The 21,927-nt window shown below is 43.0% G+C and overlaps 1 protein-coding gene and 1 long non-coding RNA gene across 4 annotated transcripts; one reads left to right on the top strand and one right to left on the bottom strand.

The window, feature by feature from the left end:
• The first annotated feature begins 426 nt into the window (after positions 1–426).
• On the top strand, positions 427–14,190 carry LOC112262781 (ankyrin repeat and death domain-containing protein 1A). 3 transcript variants are annotated; one of them, XM_024438539.2, is made up of 17 exons: positions 427–1,029; positions 1,205–1,405; positions 2,394–2,494; positions 2,652–2,750; positions 2,885–2,983; positions 5,892–5,996; positions 6,122–6,226; positions 6,326–6,424; positions 6,637–6,735; positions 6,895–6,993; positions 7,146–7,244; positions 7,473–7,571; positions 7,676–7,771; positions 8,284–8,485; positions 8,766–8,897; positions 8,981–9,038; positions 13,442–14,188. In XM_024438539.2, the coding sequence occupies exons 2-16, from the start codon at positions 1,240–1,242 to the stop codon at positions 9,034–9,036; spliced, it is 1,656 nt and encodes a 551-aa protein (XP_024294307.1). In that variant the 5' UTR covers positions 427–1,029; positions 1,205–1,239; the 3' UTR covers positions 9,037–9,038; positions 13,442–14,188. The 3 variants fall into 3 exon arrangements, with proteins under 3 accessions (XP_024294307.1, XP_024294308.1, XP_024294306.1); XM_024438540.2 differs by lacking the exon at positions 427–1,029 and having other exon boundaries at positions 1,049–1,405; positions 8,284–8,410; positions 13,442–14,190; XM_024438538.2 differs by lacking the exon at positions 427–1,029 and having other exon boundaries at positions 1,049–1,405.
• LOC112262782 lies at positions 11,947–19,887 on the bottom strand. The gene is made up of 6 exons (XR_002955406.2): positions 19,771–19,887; positions 19,157–19,221; positions 18,813–18,966; positions 14,294–14,397; positions 13,316–13,483; positions 11,947–12,142 (listed from the first exon to the last, which is right to left on the bottom strand). It is a non-coding gene; the product is annotated as an uncharacterized LOC112262782 (long non-coding RNA).
• Between the last annotated feature and the right edge of the window lie 2,040 nt (positions 19,888–21,927).

Here is a 21,927-nt window from a genome sequence, read left to right as displayed (position 1 = left end):
AGAGATACCGTGACGAGATCCTGAGGCCCATTGTTGTGCCATTTATCCACCGCCATCACCTCATGTATCACCATGATAATGCATGGCCCCATGTCGCATGGATCTGTACACAATTTCTGGAAGCTGGAAATGTCCCAGTTCTTCATGGCCTGCATACTCTTCAGATATGTCACCCATTGAGCATGTTTGGGATGCTCTAGATCAACGTATACGACAGCGTGTTCCAGTTCCCGCCAATATCGAGCAACTTCAAGCAACATTAAAGAGTGGGACAACAGTGTGAGCAACTCTATGCGCTGCATGAGGCAAATGGTGGTCACACCACATACTGACTGATTTTCTGATCCATGCCCTACCTTTTTTATTTTTTTAAGGTATGCATCTGTTGGTGACATATCTGTATTCCCAGTCATGTGAAATCCATAGATTAGGGCCTAATTTATTTATTTAAATTGACTGATTTCCTTATATGAACGGTAACTCAGTAAAATCTTGGAAATTGTTCCATGTTAAGTTTATATTTTTGTTCAGTGTATTATAGTTTTGCATAAGGAAACTTAAATATCTAAATTGTTTTAGATTATATTTAAATGTGCATTTAGTATTTAAGATTGTTTCCACAAGAATATTGCTCAAAGTTTCCACTATGTTGACATTTGCTGAATGAACTGTGTTGGCAATCAATTATTCTCCTTGTTAAACTTTGTAAAGTCTCTGTGTCAATGTTGATGAGTATTTAATGTGTGCAGTATAAATCCATTTAAACACACCTAAGGCCTCAACTACTTTCGGAGTTTTGATTGGAGCTTAGATTCATAATAATAGTATACTGTACATATAGGAGCTCAATAGTTAAATACACATGAATGACTAGAGTCAGTCATAAATCTGCACTCATACAGCTCACTACTCCAGGCTTAGAGTGTAGATAAGGCAGTGCAGGTATTCTTATGCACTCACTTTGACCAGAAGCGATTCTGTGAAGGGTGTGGGCTTCCAGAGTAAACAGAGGTCAGCCTTCCAGCCCTGGTAATGTACATACACTGCTCCATTTCCACACCACTTTGTATTCCTTATGCAGTAAGAACCTCTATCTGCTTCAGTAAAAAGATCCAGTTCCTGACCAGACTTTCTGCATTCATTCAGTAATGCTACATGGTTGTTTCGAAAGACAAGTATTAAACAGAGACATACTGGGATCCAGCCCAGGATACAGGGAGAAGTCACCAGATATTCACCATGGAGAGAATGTCCTTGAAGGAGAGGATGGGGGCACAGCTGATGAAGGAGCTGAACCTGAACCCTAAAACGCCAAAAACCACAAAAAAAGCAGTCAAGGGATTCACTGACTTTATACAGAACATGGAGACAGAGGAGACCAACAGTTACAATAATGAAGAAATGTGTGAGTACCAGGTATGTGTGAGTACCAGGTATGTGTGAGTACCAGGTGTGAGTGAGTAACGGGTATGTGTGAGTACCGGGTATGTGTGAGTACCGGGTATGTGTGAGTACCAGGTTTGTGTGAGTACCAGGTATGTGTGTGTGAACGTGTGTCCGTGAGCATGTAAATGGGTAACACCTAAGCCCTGTTTAGATTTGTTTTATTTTAATCAAAAACAGACGTTTATTCAACATAACATGAGTAAACACTGAACGTTAAAAAAGGGGGGTTTGTACCATCTGCACTGTTATTCAAGTGAAAGTGTTTTTGAAAATGTTTAAGTGGAAATTGTTAAAAGTAGTCTTTGCATATAGTTGTAGAGTTTGTTTAACTTTTCAATCACTGGTTTTTGTTTGACATGCATGTTAAAGTGAAAAATTGGAGTCTCAGCATCACTCTGTCACAGTGGAATTGTCCCAAGGTCAAATTTAACAGTAAGAATAATAGCCTGAGGCAACAGAGCCTTACTTCTGCCCTCTTTAACAGGATCGGAAATTGAGTTATTGTAATTATGGTATTAAATGTTGAGAAACATTGGTGAATATTCATTCAATGCTAACATATTCTTTCGTAGACCAAAGCAAGCAATGAATATCCTTATCCTCTTAATTATAATGACTGTGCAAAGATTATGTTATGATAATATACTGTAGAAATTATAATGCTCTTGATCAAATCCCTGATCATCCTTATGGTTGAATCCATGTTGGAAAACCTTAGGTGTGTTACCATGTATCTGTCATGGGTAATGGTTTGACTGGATGTGAACATCCAGTGTGCAAAGAGCTGTGTTTGTATTGGCCACACGCACACACACACCTTACCAATTCCACCCTCTCATACTAGTCATAATAACTGAAATTTCACACCCCCATGTTCTCAAAAGAAAAACATGCATAATGATGTATTACTTATTGTGAAGCACCTGGTGAGTCTTATGTGTTTGCAGTGCTGGAGCTAGAGAAGGAGTACATTGAAGCAGCAAAGATAAATGATGTAAAGACCATGAAGATTCTGGGAAGGGCAGTCAAGGTTGACGCAAAGAACTTGGTGAGTCTCCTCATATCCATAGGACCATCGTCTCCGCACTGCAGTTAGTGGGACTACAGGAGACTATCATGTACTATTTCTGTTACTTCTTTATTAGAACCATGTATTCTGTTCTGTGTCACTTGTTAGAATAACTTGTCCCATGCATTGACCCTAGCATGATCGCACTGCCCTGCACTATGCAGTTGCTGGAAAAAACATAGAGGCCGTCCAAGTCCTTCTCCAGCGCAGAGCAAACATCAATCAAGAGGACAAGGTAGGAAGACAACACTTTTCCGGTGTTACTGATGGTGTCTTTTAAAGCTTCTCCTCTTCAACAAACTCTCAGGAGAGAATGGCCATGGTTTGTCAAAATTAAACTATTTCTCTCTTTCATACATACTCACACAGCATGGAGTGACAGCCATCCACCTGGCTGCCTGGTTTGGGAGTCTGCCCATCCTGAAGTTGCTTGTGCAGGGTGGTGCTGATCAGAAGGTTGAGAATGCGGTAGGGAACCTCTGTTCCTATTCACAAAGGCCTTGAAAATTTCTCAGAAATCCCTTTCCTCGATCTGCTGGTCAGACCTAAGCTGTTCTCTGACATCTCAGCCATCTAGGATATCAATTACAATAATCAACCATCAACACAATTTCTCCATAAACCATTTGAGAATACAAAATGTCAAGTTGTCATGTACAGTGCCTTTGGAAAGTATTCAGACCCTTTGACTTTTTCCACATTTTGTTAGGTAACAGCCTTATTCTAAAATGTATGTACATACAATACCCCACAATGACAAAGCAAAAACTTTTGTTTATTTAAATTAGCTAATTTATAAAAATTAAAATATATAAATAATATCACCTTTACATAAGTATGAAGACCCTTTAGTCAGTACTTTGTTGAAGGACCTTTGGCAGCAATTACAGCCTCAAGTCTTCTTGCGTATGACGCTACAAGCTTAAGTTGACACACCTATATTTGGGGAGTTTCTCCCATTTTTCTTTGCAGATCCTGTCAGGTTGGCTGGGGAGCGACGCTGCACAGCTATTTTCAGGTCTCTCCAGAGATGTTTGATCAGGTTCAAGTCTGGGCTCTTGGCTGGGCCACTCAAGGACGTTCAGAGACCTGTCCCAAAGCCACTGCTGCGTTGTCTTGGCTGGGTGCTCATGGTCATTGCTCATGGTCCTGTTGGAAGGTGAATCTTCGCCCCATTCTGAGGTCCTGATCTCTCTGGAGCAGGTTTTCATCAAGGATCTCTCTGTACTTTTCTCTGTTCATCTTTGCCTCGATCCTGACTAGTCTCCTAGTCCCTGCCGCTGAAAAACACCCCCTAGACCAAGGCCCTTCTCCTCCGATTGCTCAGTTTGGCCTGGAAGCCAGCTCTATGAAGAGTCTTGGTGGTTCCAAACATCTTCCATTTAAGAATGATGGAGGCCACTGTGTTCTTAGGGACCTTCAATGCTGCAGACATTTTTTTGTACCCTTCCCCAGATCTGTACCTCGACACAATCTTGTCTCGGAGCTCTACGGACAATTCCTTTGACCTCATGGCTTGGTTTTTGCTCTGACATGCACTGTTAACTGTGGGACCTTATACAGACAGGTGTGTGTGCCTTTCCAAATCATGTCCAATCAATTGAATTCACCACAGGTGGACTCCAATCAAGTTGTAGAAACATGAAGGATGATCAATGGAAACAAGATGTTCCTGAGCTCAAATTCAAATCTCATAGCAAAGAGTCTGAATACTTAGTTGAAGTCGGAAGTTTACATACACTTAGGTTGGAGTCATTAAAACTCGTTTTTCAACTACTCCACAAATTTCTTGTTAAAAAACTATAGTTTTGGCAAGTTGGTTAGGACATCTACTTTGTGCATGACACAAGTAACTTTTCCAAAAATTGTTTACAGATTATTTCACTATCACAATTCTAGTGGGTCAGACGTTTACATACACTAAGTTGACTGTGCCTTTAAACAGCTTGGAAAATTCCAGAAAATGATGTCATGGCTTTAGAAGCTTCTGATAGGCCAATTAGAGGTGTAACTGTGGATGTATTTCAAGGCCTACCTTCAAACCCAGTGCCTCTTTGCTTGACATCATGGGAAAATCAAAAGAAATCAGCCAAGACCTCAAAAATAATTGTAGACTTCCACAAGTCTGGTTCATCCTTGGGAGCAATTTCCAAACACCTGAAGGTACCACATTCATCTGTACAAACAATGGTATACAAGTATAAACACCATTGGACCATGCAGTCGTCATACCGCTCAGGAAAGAGACGCGTTCTGTCTCCTAGAGATGAACGTACTGTGCTGTGCAAATCAAAAACAAACAAAAAAGTATCTATATCCACAGTAAAACGAGTCCTATATCGACAACCTGAAAGTCCGCTCAGCAAGGAAGAAGCCACTGCTTCAACCCAGCTATAAAAAAGCCAGACTACGGATTGCAACTGCACATGGGTACAAAGATTGTACTTTTGGAGAAATGTCCTCTGGTCTGATGAAAGAAAAATAGAACTGTTTGGCCATCGTTATGTTTGGAGGAAAAAGGGGGAGGCTTGCAAGCCGAAGAACACCATCCCATCCATTAAGCACGGGGGTGGCAGCATCATGTTGTGGGGGTGCTTTGCTGCAGGAGAAACATTATGTGGATATATTGAAGCAACATCTCAAGACATCAGTCAGGAAGTTAAAGCTTGGTCACAAATGGGTCTTCCAAATGGACAATGACCCCAAGCATACTTCCAAAGTTGTGGCAAAATGGCTTAAGGACAACAAAGTCAAGGTGTTGGAGTGGCCATCACCCATCCTATAGAACATTTGTGGGCAGAATTGAAAAAGCGTGTGAGAGCAAGGAGGCCTACAAACCTGACTCGGTTACACCAGCTCTGCCAGGAGGAATGGGCCAAAATTCACACTATTGTGGGAAGCTTGTGGAAGGCTACCTGAAACGTTTGACCCAAGTTAAACCATTTAAAGGCACTGCTACCAAATACTATTTGTGTGTATGTCAACTTCTGACCCACTGGGAGCGTGGTGAAAGAAATAAAAGCTGAAGTTTCACATTCTTAAAATAAAGTAGTGATCCTAACTGACCTAAGACAGGGAATTTTTACTAGGATTAAATGTCAGGTATTGTGGAAAAAGAGTTTAAATGTATTTGGCTAAGGTGTATGTAAACTTCCGACTTCAACTGTATGTAAATAAGGTATTACAGTTTATTTTTTATACATTTTCAAAGATGTCTAAGAACCAGTTTCGCTTTGTCATTGTGGGGTATTATGTGTAGATAGCTGAGGATTTGTTTACATTTATTTAACGTAACAAAATGTGGAAAAAGTCAAGGGGTCTGAATACTTTCCGAAGGCACTGTATGGAGATGGTGAGTTGTATTCTCACTTCTCAGCTGGGAATGAACATCATGCACTGTGCTGCCATCAACAACCACACTGACATAATGACATTCATCATCTACGACCTGATGATGAAAGAGCTGGACAAAGAGGACCTGGTAACTACATAGACATACAGTATCAGTAACCATTGCATCCATTTCAAATATTGATTGGGCTGAATTAGTTCAATAAGCTGACCCTTTTTCTTCATCTTCTACCCCCCCGCACCAATCTCTCTCAGTCTGGACACAGAGCGTTTGCTTTGGCAGCAGAGCATGGCTCTGTGGAGATGCTGCAGATGTTGATGGAGGAGGCATACAATATGGCCACCATGGAGGAAGACCAGGTGTGTGTCACACATATCAGGGGGCTGTAGGACTGTTTATTCCTCTGTCTCTCTCCCTTCCTCATTTCCTCCTGCCTTTTCTCTTTCTCTAAATGCTAGAATAGGAACACACCTCTGCATTTGGCTGCCGGCAATGGCCACTTGGATGTCGTCCAGCTACTGCTGAAGAGCTTTGAAACTCGCAATGAAGTCAATACGGTAAAGTCCCACTGTAAACGCTGTCTGGAAGGCCAAAACGTTCATATTTTAACCTTGCTTAAATTGAAAAAATAATCTTTAATGGTGAGCGAGTGCTGCGCATTTTCCTTTTCAATGGAGCTGTTTGATTGCCAGCATGTGTGATGGTGTGTGCTCAATGGCTACACCTGGCAGTAGCTGCTTTAGGTCAATGACTGATGTATTCGTGGCAGGCTGGGGAGACGGCTCTATACCTGGCTGCTGGCGCTGCCCATGAGGACTGCGTCCAGGCTCTGTTGGAGGCAGGCTGTGACCCAAACATTGTCACCATGGTAGGCTTGTAAACATAAACCACACCCTCCAACTATTCACTAAAATGGCCGCCACCAGGCATAGTTACTAAATCACACCCTGTTTATTCTACTTCAGTACTTTACCTACTAATAGGTAGACCTCTCTATTCAATGGGAACCTTTCCTCTCCCCTCTTAGGACCAAAGCAGTGCTCTACACCCTGTCTCAGAGAAGGGCCACACATCGTTGGTGAGACTCCTCATAGAGAACTCGGCCCAGCTGGACTTACAAAACCAGGTGAGAGTGAGCATAGTGAACTGGTCCTACGTCTTGGTCAACCATGAATAAATCCAACCTGTTCACTGTGTAATTACTCAGTCTGTAGTATGACCTGACATCAGAGAGAGTTTCTATATAATGGTCCATTTTGGTTGTGTCTCCATTGGCAGCACCTCCAGGCTCCTCTCTACCTGGCAGTGAAGAACTGTCACATCCCTGTCATCCACACACTGCTCGAGGCTGGCTGCAACATCAACGTCACTGATCACGTATGTACAACACGTATACTCAGTCCACATCAATGTTATAATTAATTAGTTGCGTCCCAAATGGCACCCTATTCTCTGCATAGTGCATTACTAGTCCCGGGTCCTGCCAAACGTAGTGCACTATGTAGGACAGACATTGTAATGGTTGAAGTTGTGGGTTTGGTAATCTGACCCTAGATCTGTGGTTAAGGGAAACTTATAACGTGAGCTCCTGTCTGTCCTCCTAAGAGGTCCCAGACTGTCCTGCATGTCGCTGCAGAGCTGGCCAGAGTGGACATTGTTGAGATGCTTCTGAAAGCTGGGATGAACCTAGTCCTCCAAGACAAGGTGAAACATGGACACCGAGAATGATGATCTAACCATGAATAGGCTCATTTGACCCCTCTCCTCTTCACGGCAACTTCCCACTCAACTGTTTCTGTTTTGAGCAGCAGGGTAAGACAGCACTGGGTGTGGCAGCCCGAGCAGACGAGGTCATCATCGTTGACATGATCATCAAGGCAGAGAGATATTTGACATGGAGGATGGTAATGTTAACAGAGGACCATAATGGAAATAACTAACTTCATTGTGTTTGTTTATCCTCTATAATTGTGAATGAATGTAGAATGTGTAGCCTACTGTTGTGTGAGAGACCTCCCTATAAGTGATATGGCTGTACTGTATGATCAAATGCAGTAAATTCAATCAGAGACTAATACGTTGCTGAAGTCATCTGTTAATCAATTTACTGGAGCTGAAAATCAATGATTATATTCATCACCGATTATTAATTTCCTAAAGTCACAACTCCAGATTAATCCCTGTAATACCATTAACGCTGGCAGTGGGAACATTATTTATGGCCCTGAAATGCTTGACAATCAATTTCAGTGTCAATTTGATTCAGCATATCTTCCATACCCAACCTGACAGTCAAAGCAAGTGGCTCTGGCATTCAATAAGCATGGGACTATGTGTGCTTATCGCTGAACACTCACTGCTCTCAGTTTGTGAAGCTTGTCCTTTCTCAGGTGACTAGATGTGATCACCCTTCCAGGCCAACACTGAGCTTAATGAGAACCATCACAGCCAGACTCCGCTGACGTTTAAATTAGACCACCGCACGGAGAGCAAACAGACCCGCAGCACTGCCTGGCACCTGGCCTACCGCCTGCTGAAGCCAGGTGACTGGAAGAGGCTGGCGCTGCACTGGCATTTCACTGAGCAGCAGGTGGCTGCCATCGAGGAGCAGTGGACAGGTGTCATACACACACACAACACCTTTGGCTCACAGTGTAGCGCAGGGGAAAATCATTCACAGGAATATCAATTGAAACTCATTAATTTATCAATACCAAGTGTAAAGATTAAATTTAGAAATCGGTAAGAGGGATTCTTTACTCATTTGACATTGTTCCAAAAACAAGCCACTTGGGTGAAATTACCAAGGAAAGCCTTAACTACACTAAGTAATTTAACTCTTATTTTACCAGGGAAGTAAAGAACATATTCTAATTTAATGTGTGTGTGTGTGTGTAGGGCAGCAGAGCTACCAGGAACATGGGAACAGGATGCTGTTGATCTGGCTTCATGGGGTAGAGCTGGCCCAAAGGAGTCCTGCTAAAGAGCTGTACCAGGGCCTGCTTGCCATAGGCAAAAAGACTATAGCAGGTATGGGGTGTCCATGACCCTTACCAACATTTATGTTGAAGTCATAACAGCAAATTACAGATGGGTGTTTTGTTGTTTTACAGATAAAATACGAATGGACACAGAGGAAGGAGACATGAAGAAATGCATCCTTTCATAAAGGTGGGGGAAAAAACGACATAGGCATGCTTGAGTCAACAAGATTATTTTTTTCCAAAGCATTTGTGTGGTTATTTTTCAATTGATCTTTACATATATATTTAGTGAATGGTTTATTATTCTATGAGCACATTTTCTTCCAATTCATGTTACATCATTCCAGCAATTTACATTGAGGGTTTACGGTGCAGAATGTGGCTAAAACATAAACATATGGCGTTGATATAGTTCTGAAAACTTGAACACAGGTGTTGTTCTCCACACGTCAACAATGTTAGGTAAAACCAGGGATGCAAACTAGTCGCCGTTTTGAATCCAAAATGTGATTCGTGTAGATCAGATGAGAAAAGTTTGGGATGGAGGGGCTTTGGATCACTACTAGCTGTAAGTGAACAAGTGATGCGCATTAGGAGCTGGCTGTATCCAGGGCTCAGCCAATCGTTATAACGGCAGCATGTGACTGAAGAGACAACCAACTTGCTTAGTTACAGAATCAGCGCGCGCTGGAAAAACAGCGGGAGAGTGGGAAGAGGTAGCTGATCACCGAGACGGGGCGAGGAGTTGATGAAGCTTCATGAGCTGTAACCGAAAAACAACTGACGTTTAGAAAGTGTGGAACAAGTATTGTTAAGTATCTTGCTAGCTGGATCGAATTATCAGTTAGCAAGCCAAAGAAATGTTGAGCAACATTAACCAACTTAAACTCAATTATTTGATCAGCTAACGTTACAACATCAGATGAGCTAACCAATTCGCTATAGTATTAACTGGTATACGACTCCTTGCCGTTCCTCAAGTTATAACGTGTTAGTTGCTTACAGGACCCTGGCAATCTGTGAAATGTTAACTATCTAAAGTAACGTTGTGTTTAATTTAAAATATTAGGTAGGGATGAAGTGTAATGTTAGCTTGGCCTGGCTCAAACTGGATGCCACCATAGAGGTGAAAGGAACACCACACACGTCTCTCTTTCTCAATAAAAAGGGGTATGCCAGGTGTACTCTGCCTGAAAGATCAATTATGCCAACAAAGGGTATCATGCTCTGCTGGCACATTGTAGAACGTAATAATGTGTAGCCCAAAGATAGCTATTGTTGTTTTGAATTTGACAGTAACGTGTGAGGGGGGATTATTACATGTTTTACTCGGTGAACATTTTTGTACACAGCCTTGTGCACTTGCTCGATGTCTACTATAGTGGCCACTATAATAGAGCAAAAATAGAATGCCTGTTTTTCAATCCAATTTGATTAGTTCCATGCGCCGAAGACAACAGGTGTAGCAGTAAAATGCTTACTTACGAGCCCCGAACCTGCAATGCAGTTTCAAAAAATACGCATAAGAATAAGAGAAACAAGTAATTAAAGAGTAATTCTATTTCTACTTTGTTTTTCCCCCAAATTGCAATATGTAGGCGTGTGTGTGTGTGGTCACAACCATTCTATTATAAAGGCTGTCGTGGCTAACTGCAATATTAGTGTATTATTTTGTCAAGACTTGAGTGTCATTTGCAGTCAAGTCTTGGAAACAAATAACCTTGGATTGCTTTCTTCACTTTTTTTTAGTTGTGAGTCAGGTTCACATGAACCACTTTTTATTTTACACAGACTGATTATGTAGATCATATTTGTTGTTGTTTAATTAGTTAACCTGCATTTCACCCCAGCAAGGATTTTTTGCATGTTTTGGTTGAGAAAGAAGTGTCACCTTTTTGGGCCCTCACCAGTTTGCGTCCCTGGGTAAAACTACTAGTAAAATGGTCATCATTTATATAGAAAGATGGTTTCATCAGTCGCCATTCTATTTTCCATTCCGGAGTGTTAGGTTTAGCATATGTCTAAAATATTTGGGAATATTCAAACGTGCAGGTGTATCAGCTTGACTAAGTCATGTATGGAAGACTGTATTTGCATAGAAGGTGGGTGGAATGTTCCTATGCGATATGGTTTTGTTTGTGTGCGTTTACTCAACCACTTTGATAGAGTGTTTGTGGTAGGCTGAGTGTGTTCTGGAGGAACTCTGGCCCTGCTGATTGGAGGAGGAGAAGCTGTGGCCTGACCCGCTGGGAGAGAGAAGGGGAGACAGGGTGAGGTCTATCCAGCGAAGGTGTGTTTCTACAGATCATAAATCTACTTGTTTGGTGATTTTGATTCATTGTAAAATAGACATGTTTGATGGTGTACCTGTGTGACAGGGTGTTGGCGCTCCACCCATAGGTTGCTGGGAGTGCGGACGAAGCGTGCCGTGATGCATGCAGTCAAGGTTTTGGAGGCTTTCTGTTGACTCGCTGTGATCACCAGTGTACTGAGCTGATACATATTATTAAGGAACAGTCAATAAATACGGGACCTTTCACTTTGTTTGACAAATGGTGAGGAAAACGGTAACCAGAGACAGTGGCTGACACCCTTTTCCCAAACACTTCTCATCATGGATTTAGCAATGGTAAAAACTCCTAGTCAATGATAACACCAATCCAATGATTGTAGATCCATGACAAAGTGGGAGAGGGGTAGAGAATCGGGACATAGCCACGATAAGCTCCCAGTGCCATAGATCAATGTTAGTACGAACCGGTCTGTGCTCTGTGGGAGCTTGCAAAGCCACTAACCTGTCTGTGGGAGCTTGCAGTGCCCCCTGGTGGTAGGGTGCTGTGGAACACCTCTGCCCTGGAACCCACCAGAGGGAGAGTGAGTGAGTGGGCAGATGTTAAGAGTGATCGTAGAAGCCCATAGATAGAGGAGATTAAGAAATTAGACAAACTGATCCACTGTAAATATAACAGGCCTATCCAATGTATCACATAGTGGGTGTTTGAAGAGTCAGTATTGTGTTGTGACAATTACACCCATATGAAATACTGTTAATGAGAAAATGTTCAGCCTTGAGAAAGAATAGATACAACGGCAGGAAATGTGAAAATATGTTTAATGATGGCGGAACCTGATCCATAATAGTGAAAACTTGCATGCACTGTAACTAGGGTGTGTGAGAGTCACCGTCTTTGTCACGATGGTACAGGGGGGTCAAGGTGGAGTGGGCTGAACCCGAATAGAGGCGGCGGGCCAATGAGCCTGAGCCAGGATCGTGCTGGAGGGGCGGAGCATCTGTGGAGGGAAGACCAATAAGATCAGTCATATAATGTCATACAGGTTTATGTCCTGAAGTAAGCTTCATAACTGGACAGGTCAAAGATGACAAACAAATAAGCCCAATATGATCAAATCTGACCCAACATAAATCACATTGTCAGTTGTAAAATGAGACAAATGACTGACATTCCAGGCCCTCCCCCTAAAACAACCAACAAAGCTCAATTATTACACAGATAAATGAAACAGCAACAAGAAACACTAATACTCTTTTACTTTAAGCTGAACCCTACAATCTCATATACATGCATACGCACGATGACCACACACAAACACAATCAGAAAAAGTCCTTGCCCATCAGTCAACGCCAGACCAAGGTTACAACCTCCACAAAGAGCACCACTCAGTCAGCACATTCAAAGATTTAGCATCATCACGCCATCCAATGAATGAATGAGCCAGAGGAATGAAAAACATCCCCCTCTCCACATAAATCTATACCGTCAACGTGTCAATAGTAGCAGACTGCACTCTATTGGACAACTAGTGTCTGTTTTACTGTAACATAGGCTAATAAACCATGTGTAGGTTGATCAGATCATATGGACTGGGAAAGGTACACTTATTTTTTAAAGAATCTGTTCTATGAATGAAAATGTCAGGAACAGAACAGTGTTTTGTTTTTTTTACCCCTTTTTCGCCCTAATTTCGTGGTATCCAATTGTTTTAGTAGCTACTATCTTGTCTCATCGCTACAATTCCCGTACGGGCTCGGGAGAGACGAAGGTTGAAAGTCATGCGTCCTCTGATACACAACCCAACCAAGCCGCACTGCTTCTTAATACACCGTGCATCCAACCCGGAAGCCAGCCGCACCAATGTGTCGGAGGAAACACCGTGCACCTGGCAACCTTGGTTAGTGCGCACTGTGCCCGGCCCGCCACAGGAGTCGCTGGTGCGCGATGAGACAAGGCTATCACTACCGGCCAAGCCCTCCCTAACCCGGATGATGCTAGGCCAATTGTGTGTCGCCCCACGGACCTCCCGGTCGCAGCAGGTTACGACAGAGCCTGGTCGCGAACCCAGAGTCTCTGGTGGCACACGCTGTAGTACAGCGCCCTTAACCACTGCGCCACCCGGGAGGCCCGGAACAGAAGTTTCTTGACAGAGCCGTGTGTATTACTAACCATGTATGTTGTGCGCCGTGCGTCTCTTTCCAGTGGAACATGCCGAGGCCCTCCATGTTGAGGACATGCACCCCTCATAAAAGCCTTCTTCATGGACTCCTCATAACGCTCCCTCTCTGCCCGCAGGCTCTGGATCTCAGCCTAGGCCGCATCCACAGCTGCCACGTGCTACTCACCGGGAGAGGGAAAAGAAGGAGAGAGAGACGAGAGAGTGTGGGGGAGGAGGAGAGAGAGGGATTAATTAATGTATCATCGTTGTTAAACGTACCGTAATTAAAATTCAAAGGTAACATTGTGGAAAACATGAGGCTAGATTGTTACTGAGGAATAAAGATTAAAGGGAAGCATGTTTCAAATCACTAACTCTGAACTGACCACAGTCTGCAATGTCTATGCTCCATTCCCTCTCTTCTCTCACTCACATTAATAACCATCTCTCCCTGACTGTGCTAGGCCTGTGTTCTGCTCTAGCTCCATTCTTTCTCTTCACGTCTATGGTACTGCCAATAACTCTAGCCGATTCAAATCCTCTCTTCCATTCCAATACCCCCCTCCCTCCGTTTCTGCTAGGATTGCTCTACTACATGTCTATGGCTCAATCACTGCTCTAGCTCCTCTCTTTCACTGGGCTTTCAGCCTCCATCAATTACATGTTTAGTCAATCAAGCTCACTCACTGTGATTGATGAATAACTGCTGCACTAAAGCAATGTTATTAACCTCTCCACAAAACCTGGTTTACAGACAAACCTTCAAAAATGTGTATTTGCCATTTAAAAAGCTGTCAGGTCTGCAGAACTGTGCAATATGGCGAGTGACAACTATTTATATAAGACCATGTTTATTCAGTCTCTGTTGTCCAGTTAGTGTAGCTAGCTACTGTTCTGTGCTCATGTGAAACTCTGGGTAAATTGTCTTATTTCAGTACAGAACACCCAACAAAAACAAATTCACATTTCAGTGTGTTAGAATTACATACGATTTCTGTTTCCACCTCCCCTGGACGAGGGCATGCCAGCCTGCCGACACCTTCCTCTTCAGCTGCAGACTGTAGTGCTGCTCTGCCAGCCGGGCACTGTGGGCCTGGAGAGAAGGGAGGGGACACGGGGGAAAGCAGGATAGACCAGGGACAAAGGGAGTAAAGTTTAGAAAGACTCAACTACGCAGGATTCAAACCCACAAATGAACAAGAAACAACTTTGATTTTCTACTTTTCAGATATTTAGTGAAAGATGTATTAAATACTGTAATTGTCAGTTTGAGAAACAGACGCCTCACAAGTCCTCAACTGACAGCTTCATTAAATAGCACCCGCAAAACACCAGTCTCAACGTCAACAGGGAAGAGGCGACACCGGGATGCTGGCCTAGGCAGAGTTCCTCTGTCCAGTGTCTGTGTCCTTTTGCCCATCTTAATCTTTTCTTTTTATTGGCAGTCTGAGATATGGCTTTTTCTTTGCAACTCTGGCTAGAAGACCAGCATCCCGGAGTCACCTCTTCGCTGTTTACGTTGAGACTGGTGTTTTGTGGGAACTATTTAATGAAGCTGCCAGTTGAGGACTTGTGAGGTGTCTGTTTCTTAAACTAGACACTAATGGACCTCTGTACACCTATGTAGATATTCAACAAACAAAAAAAATGGCAGTTTCCAGCTACAATAGTCATTCACAACGTTAACAATGTCTACACTGTATTTCTGATCAATTTGATGTTATTTTAACGGACCAAAAATGAACGGTAGTGTATACTGTAGCAGAAATTACGAATCAGATGAGGAATTCCTGATCAGTCAGGAAACATCTGATAAGGCCCACCAAGCCAATAGAATACATTTGTAGAACACAGCCTCAAAAGTCTATTCTCATAACTGAGAATATGCACTGCTCAAAAACAAAGGGAACACTAAAATAACACATCCTAGATCTGAATGAATGAAATATTCTTATTAAATACTTTTTTCTTTACATAGTTGAATGTGCTGACAACAAAATCATCAATGGAAATCAAATTTATCAACCCATGGAGGTCTGGATTTGGAGTCACTCAAACTTTAAAGTGGAAAACCACACTACAGGCTGATCCAACTTTGATGTAATGTCCTTAAAACAAGTCTAAATGAGGCTCAGTAGTGTGTGTGGCCTCCACGTGCCTGTATGACCTCCCTACAACGCCTGGGCATGCTCCTGATGAGGTGGCGGATGGTCTCCTGAGGGATCTCCTCCCAGACCTGGACAAAAAAATCCGCCAACTCCTGGACAGTCTGTGGTGCAACGTGGCGTTGGTGGATGGAGTGAGACATGATGTCCCAGATGTGCTCAATTGGATTCAGGTCCGGGGAACGGGCGGGCCAGTCCATAGCATCAATGCCTTCCTCTTGGTGTTCTCTGGCAAATGCCAAACGTCCTGCATGGTGTTGGGCTGTAAGCACAACCCCCACCTGTGGACGTCGGGCCCTCATACCACCCTCATGGAGTCTGTTTCTGACTGTTTGAGCAGACACATGCACATTTGTGGCCTGCTGGAGGTCATTTTGCAGGGCTCTGGCAGTGCTCCTCCTTGCACAAAGGCGGAGGTAGCGGTCCTGCTGCTGGGTTGTTGGCCTCCTCCACGTCTCCTGGTGTACTGGCCCGTCTCCTGGTAGCGCCTCCATGCTCTGGACACTACACTAACAGACACAGCAAACCTTCTTGCCACAGCTCGCATTGATGTGCCATCCTGGATGAGCTGCACTACCTGAGCCACTTGTGTGGGTTGTAGACTCCGTCTCATGCTACCACTAGAGTGAAAGCACCGCCAGCATTCAAAAGTGACCAAAACATCAGCCAGGAAGCATAGGAACTGAGAAGTGGTCTGTGGTCACCACCTGCAGAACCACTCCTTTATTGGGGGTGTCTTGTGTGATTGACATGGAGTTACATTGTGTTGTTTAAGTGTTCCCTTTATTTTTTTGAGCAGTGTATTATGTTAATCTCCAAGCTAAAATAAATCTCCAGACATTGAATAGATAGACAAAAAAGAAGCAGGGCAGGCTATCCTAGAGGCTGTCGCTCCATTCATGTTCACCTCAGTGATAAATATCTCAGTAACCATGGTGACCAGGTGGTCTGGGCTGCTGTGTCTGCACCTCTCAAACGGCGCCTGCAGTCTGTCTGAGACAACAGACGACTTACCGGCCATCTTTTCATTACCTGGATCTCAAGAGATTGTCTTTATTTTCTGCACACAAACCTGATAAACAAAATAATGTTTGATCCTGGGTGGCACAGCGGTCTAAGGCAGTGCATCGCAGTGCCACCAGAGATTCTGGGTTCGAGCCCAGGCTCTGTCGCAGCAGGCCGCGACCGGGAGGCCCATGGGTCGGCGCACAATTGGCCCAGCGTCGTCCGGGTCAGGGAGGGTTTGGCCGCATTAGCGACTCCTGTGGCGGGCCGTGCGCAGTGCATGCTGACCAGGTCGTCTGGTGTACGGTGTTTCCTCCGACACATTGGTGCGGCTGTTTTCCGGGTTAGATGTGCATTGTGTTAAGAAGCAGTGTGGCTTGGTTGGGTTGTGTTTCGGAGGACGCATGGCTCTCGACCTTCGCCTTTCCCGAGTCCGTACGGGAGTTGCAGCGATGAGACAAGACAGTAACTACTACCGATTGGATACCACAAAATTGGGGAGAAAAAGGGGGTAAAAATAATAAATGTTTGATTAGAACTCTGGGAGCATCAAAATAGTATATTATAGTTTTATATATCCTAAAGCCTGTTCAGTCTCATGGTCTTTATAATAATGCTTTTTATTGGACTAAATAGAAAGCATATAGCTGTCTGCTTTGGCTGTGTGTGACTACCTTCAGACATGTGTTAGTGTGCCCTGGGCTCTACTATAACAAGGGAAGCCCTTGCTGCTGACCCCACCCCCCTGCTAGAGCATTTCCAATCTTCAGCTACAGATACTGAGCCTGGGAGGCAGAGAGAGTGAGAGAGAAAGAAACAGAACGAGAGACAGAGTGTGACCGTAAGAATGCAAAGTAAGACTGGTTCCTCATCAAGGAATGCATTTACGTCAATATCTTAATTAAGGAAGAAAAAAGCACTCTAAAGAGCAGTTTGGGTATGATGCCAGCATATCATTACAAATCAGGCGCACAAAATCCTGCCTGCTTTTTTACATCCCAGTGCACTACTCCATGACAGTTTAAGCTCTACAACGCAACTAAACATGCCACGGTCTGGAGAAAAGACTGAAACCGGGTGTAAGCTTGCTTGTGGTAGGTAACAGAGAATGAATGGTTCTTCTGATATTAAATAGAGTACCTCAGACAACTAAATCTTGTAATAAATCATGTGGAAATTGAGCAAGTTGAGATGACTAAACTGCTTGGAGTAACCCTAGATTGTAAACTGTCATGGTCAAAACATATTGATGCAGTAGTAGCTAAGATGGGGAGAAGTCTGTCTATAATAAAGCGATGCTCTGCCTTAAAAACACGATCAACAATGCAGGTCCTACAGGCCCTAGTTTTGTCTCACCTTGACTACTGTTCAGTCGTGTGGTCAGGTGCCACAAAAAAGGACTTAGGAAAATTGCAATTGGCTCAGAACAGTGCAGCACGGCTGGCCCTTGGATGTACACACAACTAATAATAATATGCATGTCAATCTCTCCTGGCTGAAAGTGGAAGAGAGATTGACTTCATTGCTACTTTTATTTATGAGAGGTATTGACATGTTGATTGCACCGAGCTGTCTGTCTAAACTACTGGCACACAGCTCAGACACCCATGCATGCCACAAGAAGTCTCTTCACAGTCCCCAAGTCCAGAACAGACTATGGGAGGCACACAGTACTACATGGAGCCATGACGACATGGAGCTCTATTCCACATCAAGTAACTCATGCCAGCAGTACAATTAGATTTTAAAAAACAGCTTAGGGAACAGCGGGGACTGTGATGCAACACAAACATTGGCACAGACACATGCATACACACACAATAACATACGCACTATACATACACATAGATTTAGTACTGTAGATATGTGGTAGTGGTTGAGTAGGGGCCATGTATTGTAATGTTTTTAAAATAGTATAAACTGCCTTAATTTTGCTGGACCCCAGGAAGATGGGGATCCATAATAAAATGTTTTAAATACAATACACACCTGTCATTTATGGTCTGATATTGTCAGTTGTATGATTAACGTGCTTCACAGTCTGTGTTTAGGGACAGGTATTGGCTATCATCAAGCTATTAATTTATCCATGTCAAGTGTTTGGGTGCTTGTGAAATACACATGGAACATTTAACAGCTTGTTGGACTTGGTGCATTTGAGTCTATGTAGGCCTGGGGTATTAAAAAAAACTATGACAGAGAGGATCATTTCTTGAAATCCAAATCCTTTATGACAGTTGATCATTTGAAGGGAGCAATGTGGAGGGCCTCAAGCTGTGTGTCTGTCAGAATGGCTTAGTGTAACGAGTGTGTGTGGTTGAGCAGCAGCCCACTGTACCTGCTGAGTGTTAGGGCCTAGTGTCATCGTTTCCACGGGAACCTTGTTCATCTGCAGACAGTGGTGATGCGTTCAGAAGCTGCAGTTGAGCACTGGGCTGCGGCTCATACTCAGGACTGACCACTGCATGGTGGAGAAGTTCTTCATATTCATCCTGTCCATAATGAAAGAAGAGCGTGAGACATTGAATCCTGAATAAAGTTCTGCATAGATACTGCATGTCTCCATTGCAACTTCAAATGATCACTCAAAACAGTCAAATTATGAGTTTTTTTACATGAAGAATTGTATTTATCTTTTTTGAAGACCTCTCCACAAATCTGTAAAAGGAAGTGCTTTGTTACCTGCAGCTCAGATGAGACCGAGCTGCCCCGATCGCAGTCCCCTGGTAGAACTGGACTGCTCGAATCTGTCCGAAGATTAAAATACAAAAAAAAATGTTTATTTTACTAGGAACAGCACTTGGAATGGTCCCGTGCTGATGAAGTCAGATAGCATGATGACAAATACTAAATAGTTCATTAAACATAAAAAATATATAAATAAAACCTAGATAAACTATTATACTTTATTCAAAGATTTGGCCTAGAAATGGACATGTCGAATTTATAAGGTAGCTACAGCGAGGGTAGTCTCGCAAGGCCATCCTACAAAATCTATTTTGGTGATTCGTCAGGTGATGGCATAAAGTTTAGGCTATATTTCCAAGTGAATGGGGTGCTTGCTTTCACCAAACAAATGTTCAAAGAGCAGATGATTGACTGGGGAAAAAAACAACGATAGATTGGATCAACTTGAAATGAGTGGCAGCAGACTGCTAAACTATGTTCAACATGATTTAGATAGATAACAAACGTTAGTAACCTAGCTAGCGCGAAAACACACACTGCAGCTTTGAAACATTGTCTTGTATAATGTCATCATTTTCAAACGTAGCTAGATAATGTTATTCAATTACTGCTTTTTAGAGTATCTCGAACTGGCTTCGTCTTGCGTTTCTTTGTTTGTAATTTGTTGAATTTGACCGTTTCAAACCGCTTGCCTTACGTTTCAAACTGGCTAACTTTAGAACAAGGCGCGATTAGGTTGGTTACTGAGTCGAAGGTCCTTACTACAGTACTTTTGATTGGGCAGTGCGTTTCCCTGGTAACAGTAGGCGGAAACAACACTGAACTCGACCAGAGGTGGAGGAGGAAGCCATATTACCCAAACCAAACCACTGCCCCAAACGGCCTGAGTGAACTATATTCCTTTATCCACCATCTTCGGCTACATGTCATCTAAAATGATCCAAGTGGTCATGCTGTAATTTTAGCTATCTATAGTACTGCTACTGGTATAATTAGCTGACCAGATGTAATGTTAGTCTACTGTTATATTTAACGTTAGCTAGTGTTGCAAGTTTAAATTGATTTGTCAATGCTTCTTTATCATTTGCCATTAATAAGCAGGGAAAAACACAGTGTGTGTGTGTGTGTACATTCTTGTTTGGTAGCGTATGACAGTTAGTGGCAGCAGCACTACTTACTGGTGGTTTTGTAGCCCACAGCAGACCATTTTGATGGTTAATGCATTAATTAAAACAATCAATCAGTCCCACTTATCCGTCTGAAGTAGGTATACGTCTTTGGTGAATACCACCACCCTGAGAACCTGCCTTTAGACATTATAGTATTTGTGTCAGTTGGGCAACTGCTGACACATAGCTAGGTTCATTACCCGTACGAGCGAAGACAGAAACGCCTTTGAGGTCATGAACCTCGTGCTTAATGGCATTAAACCCCATATGTGGCAGAGGCCTGGCAGACTGGAACGGAGGTGGGACAGACAGCAGAGACATATGGTCCCTCTTGGCCATGGCAGAAATGCCTGTGTTGCTCTTGGACTAGGACCTCTTTACCACCTGGATGTGCAGGGAATAGGCTGCTATGGCACTATCAGGCACGATGCTAGCAGCATTGATATGAGACTTGGCAATTCTTTGAATTAGATACATGAGGGAAAACACTGTGTAATGCCAAATGTGTCTGTGTCAGTGTAAGACTCTCACTCTGAGATTAAACTGACATCTTAAACTGGGCTATTCTGCCAAGGACGAACACTAGTGCCAAAAAGCAGCAACCGACAACCGATCCCCTGGCATAGCATAGGCTACTCCAGTTGAGGAAGAAGTGTGGATTTCAGGTCACTATAACATATTGTTTAAGATATGTCTGTCTTTTGTTACAAGAAAATAAGGCAATAAGACATGGTGAAGTATGCAATGAAACCACATAGATATGATTTTATCATTATGCATCTTGACAGTGTGGGTTTTAACCTGTCTGGATGCACAGAGAGGATAATCCCTGTTGCACTGAGGGGAGTGCATCATGTTCTGATGAATGACAGAACTGTGTAGCTTCATACAGATGACCTACAGTATTTCCATTCCACATATGCACCATATTTATACATTTTAAAGGGATATGTTTCTCACAATTTCTCTTTGAAGATGATATTGTCACCAGAGCTTGCTTTGGCAGCTTCCCTGCCCTTTATGATAGCATTAGTGAGCAACTGCTCATTTGTTATGCTTTGGTTAAGATATCATAACAAAACAAGGCATGATAAAATAATCCTTACAATGTGTGTGTGTGTGTGTGCGTGTGTGCGCGCGTGTGTGTGGCAAGAGTGAACCAAGGAAAATAAAGTGTCACAAGAATCACAATGTCAAAATGACAAGAGATATGAAGCTGTAAATGCCCCTCCACCCCATTCCCAATCCAAGACTGTATGGCCTGTCTGCAACAGACAGTGTGGTTCATCATTGGATACGATGGTCTACCAGTAAGCACATGTGTGTGGTTCTGTGTGTGGGTCAAACAATATCCAAATATTGATCACTATTATTCACTGTTCCTGTGGTGCACATATATTTTTACACATGGAATGATTGATATATTTTCCCTTCAACAAATCAATGGTAATAGCCGTGTTTGGATCTTAAAACTCTTTCATTCTTGTAGTGGAAAGAGGTTATAAACGACTGTTGATAGGGGTGAGATTAAACAGTGTATTACTCCCCAACCCCCTCACTAGATCCACTTTGTAAATACCACCTTAGTTTTAAAAA

The sequence above is a fragment of the Oncorhynchus tshawytscha genome, linkage group LG12 (genome assembly GCF_018296145.1).
Source record: "Oncorhynchus tshawytscha isolate Ot180627B linkage group LG12, Otsh_v2.0, whole genome shotgun sequence".
Taxonomy (NCBI): domain Eukaryota; kingdom Metazoa; phylum Chordata; class Actinopteri; order Salmoniformes; family Salmonidae; genus Oncorhynchus; species Oncorhynchus tshawytscha.
This window is presented reverse-complemented; position numbering and strand designations above follow the sequence as displayed.

What these genes read in the sequence shown, in the direction of transcription:
- LOC112262781 (XM_024438539.2), top strand. Translation starts at nt 1,240, where the DNA reads ATGGAGAGAATGTCCTTGAAGGAGAGGATGGGGGCACAGCTGATGAAG. An exon ending in CCACCATGGAGGAAGACCAG is followed by an intron (nt 6,227 to 6,325) that starts GTGTGTGTCACA and finishes TCTAAATGCTAG; the next exon opens with AATAGGAACACACCTCTGCA. An exon ending in ACATCAACGTCACTGATCAC is followed by an intron (nt 7,245 to 7,472) that starts GTATGTACAACA and finishes TGTCCTCCTAAG; the next exon opens with AGGTCCCAGACTGTCCTGCA.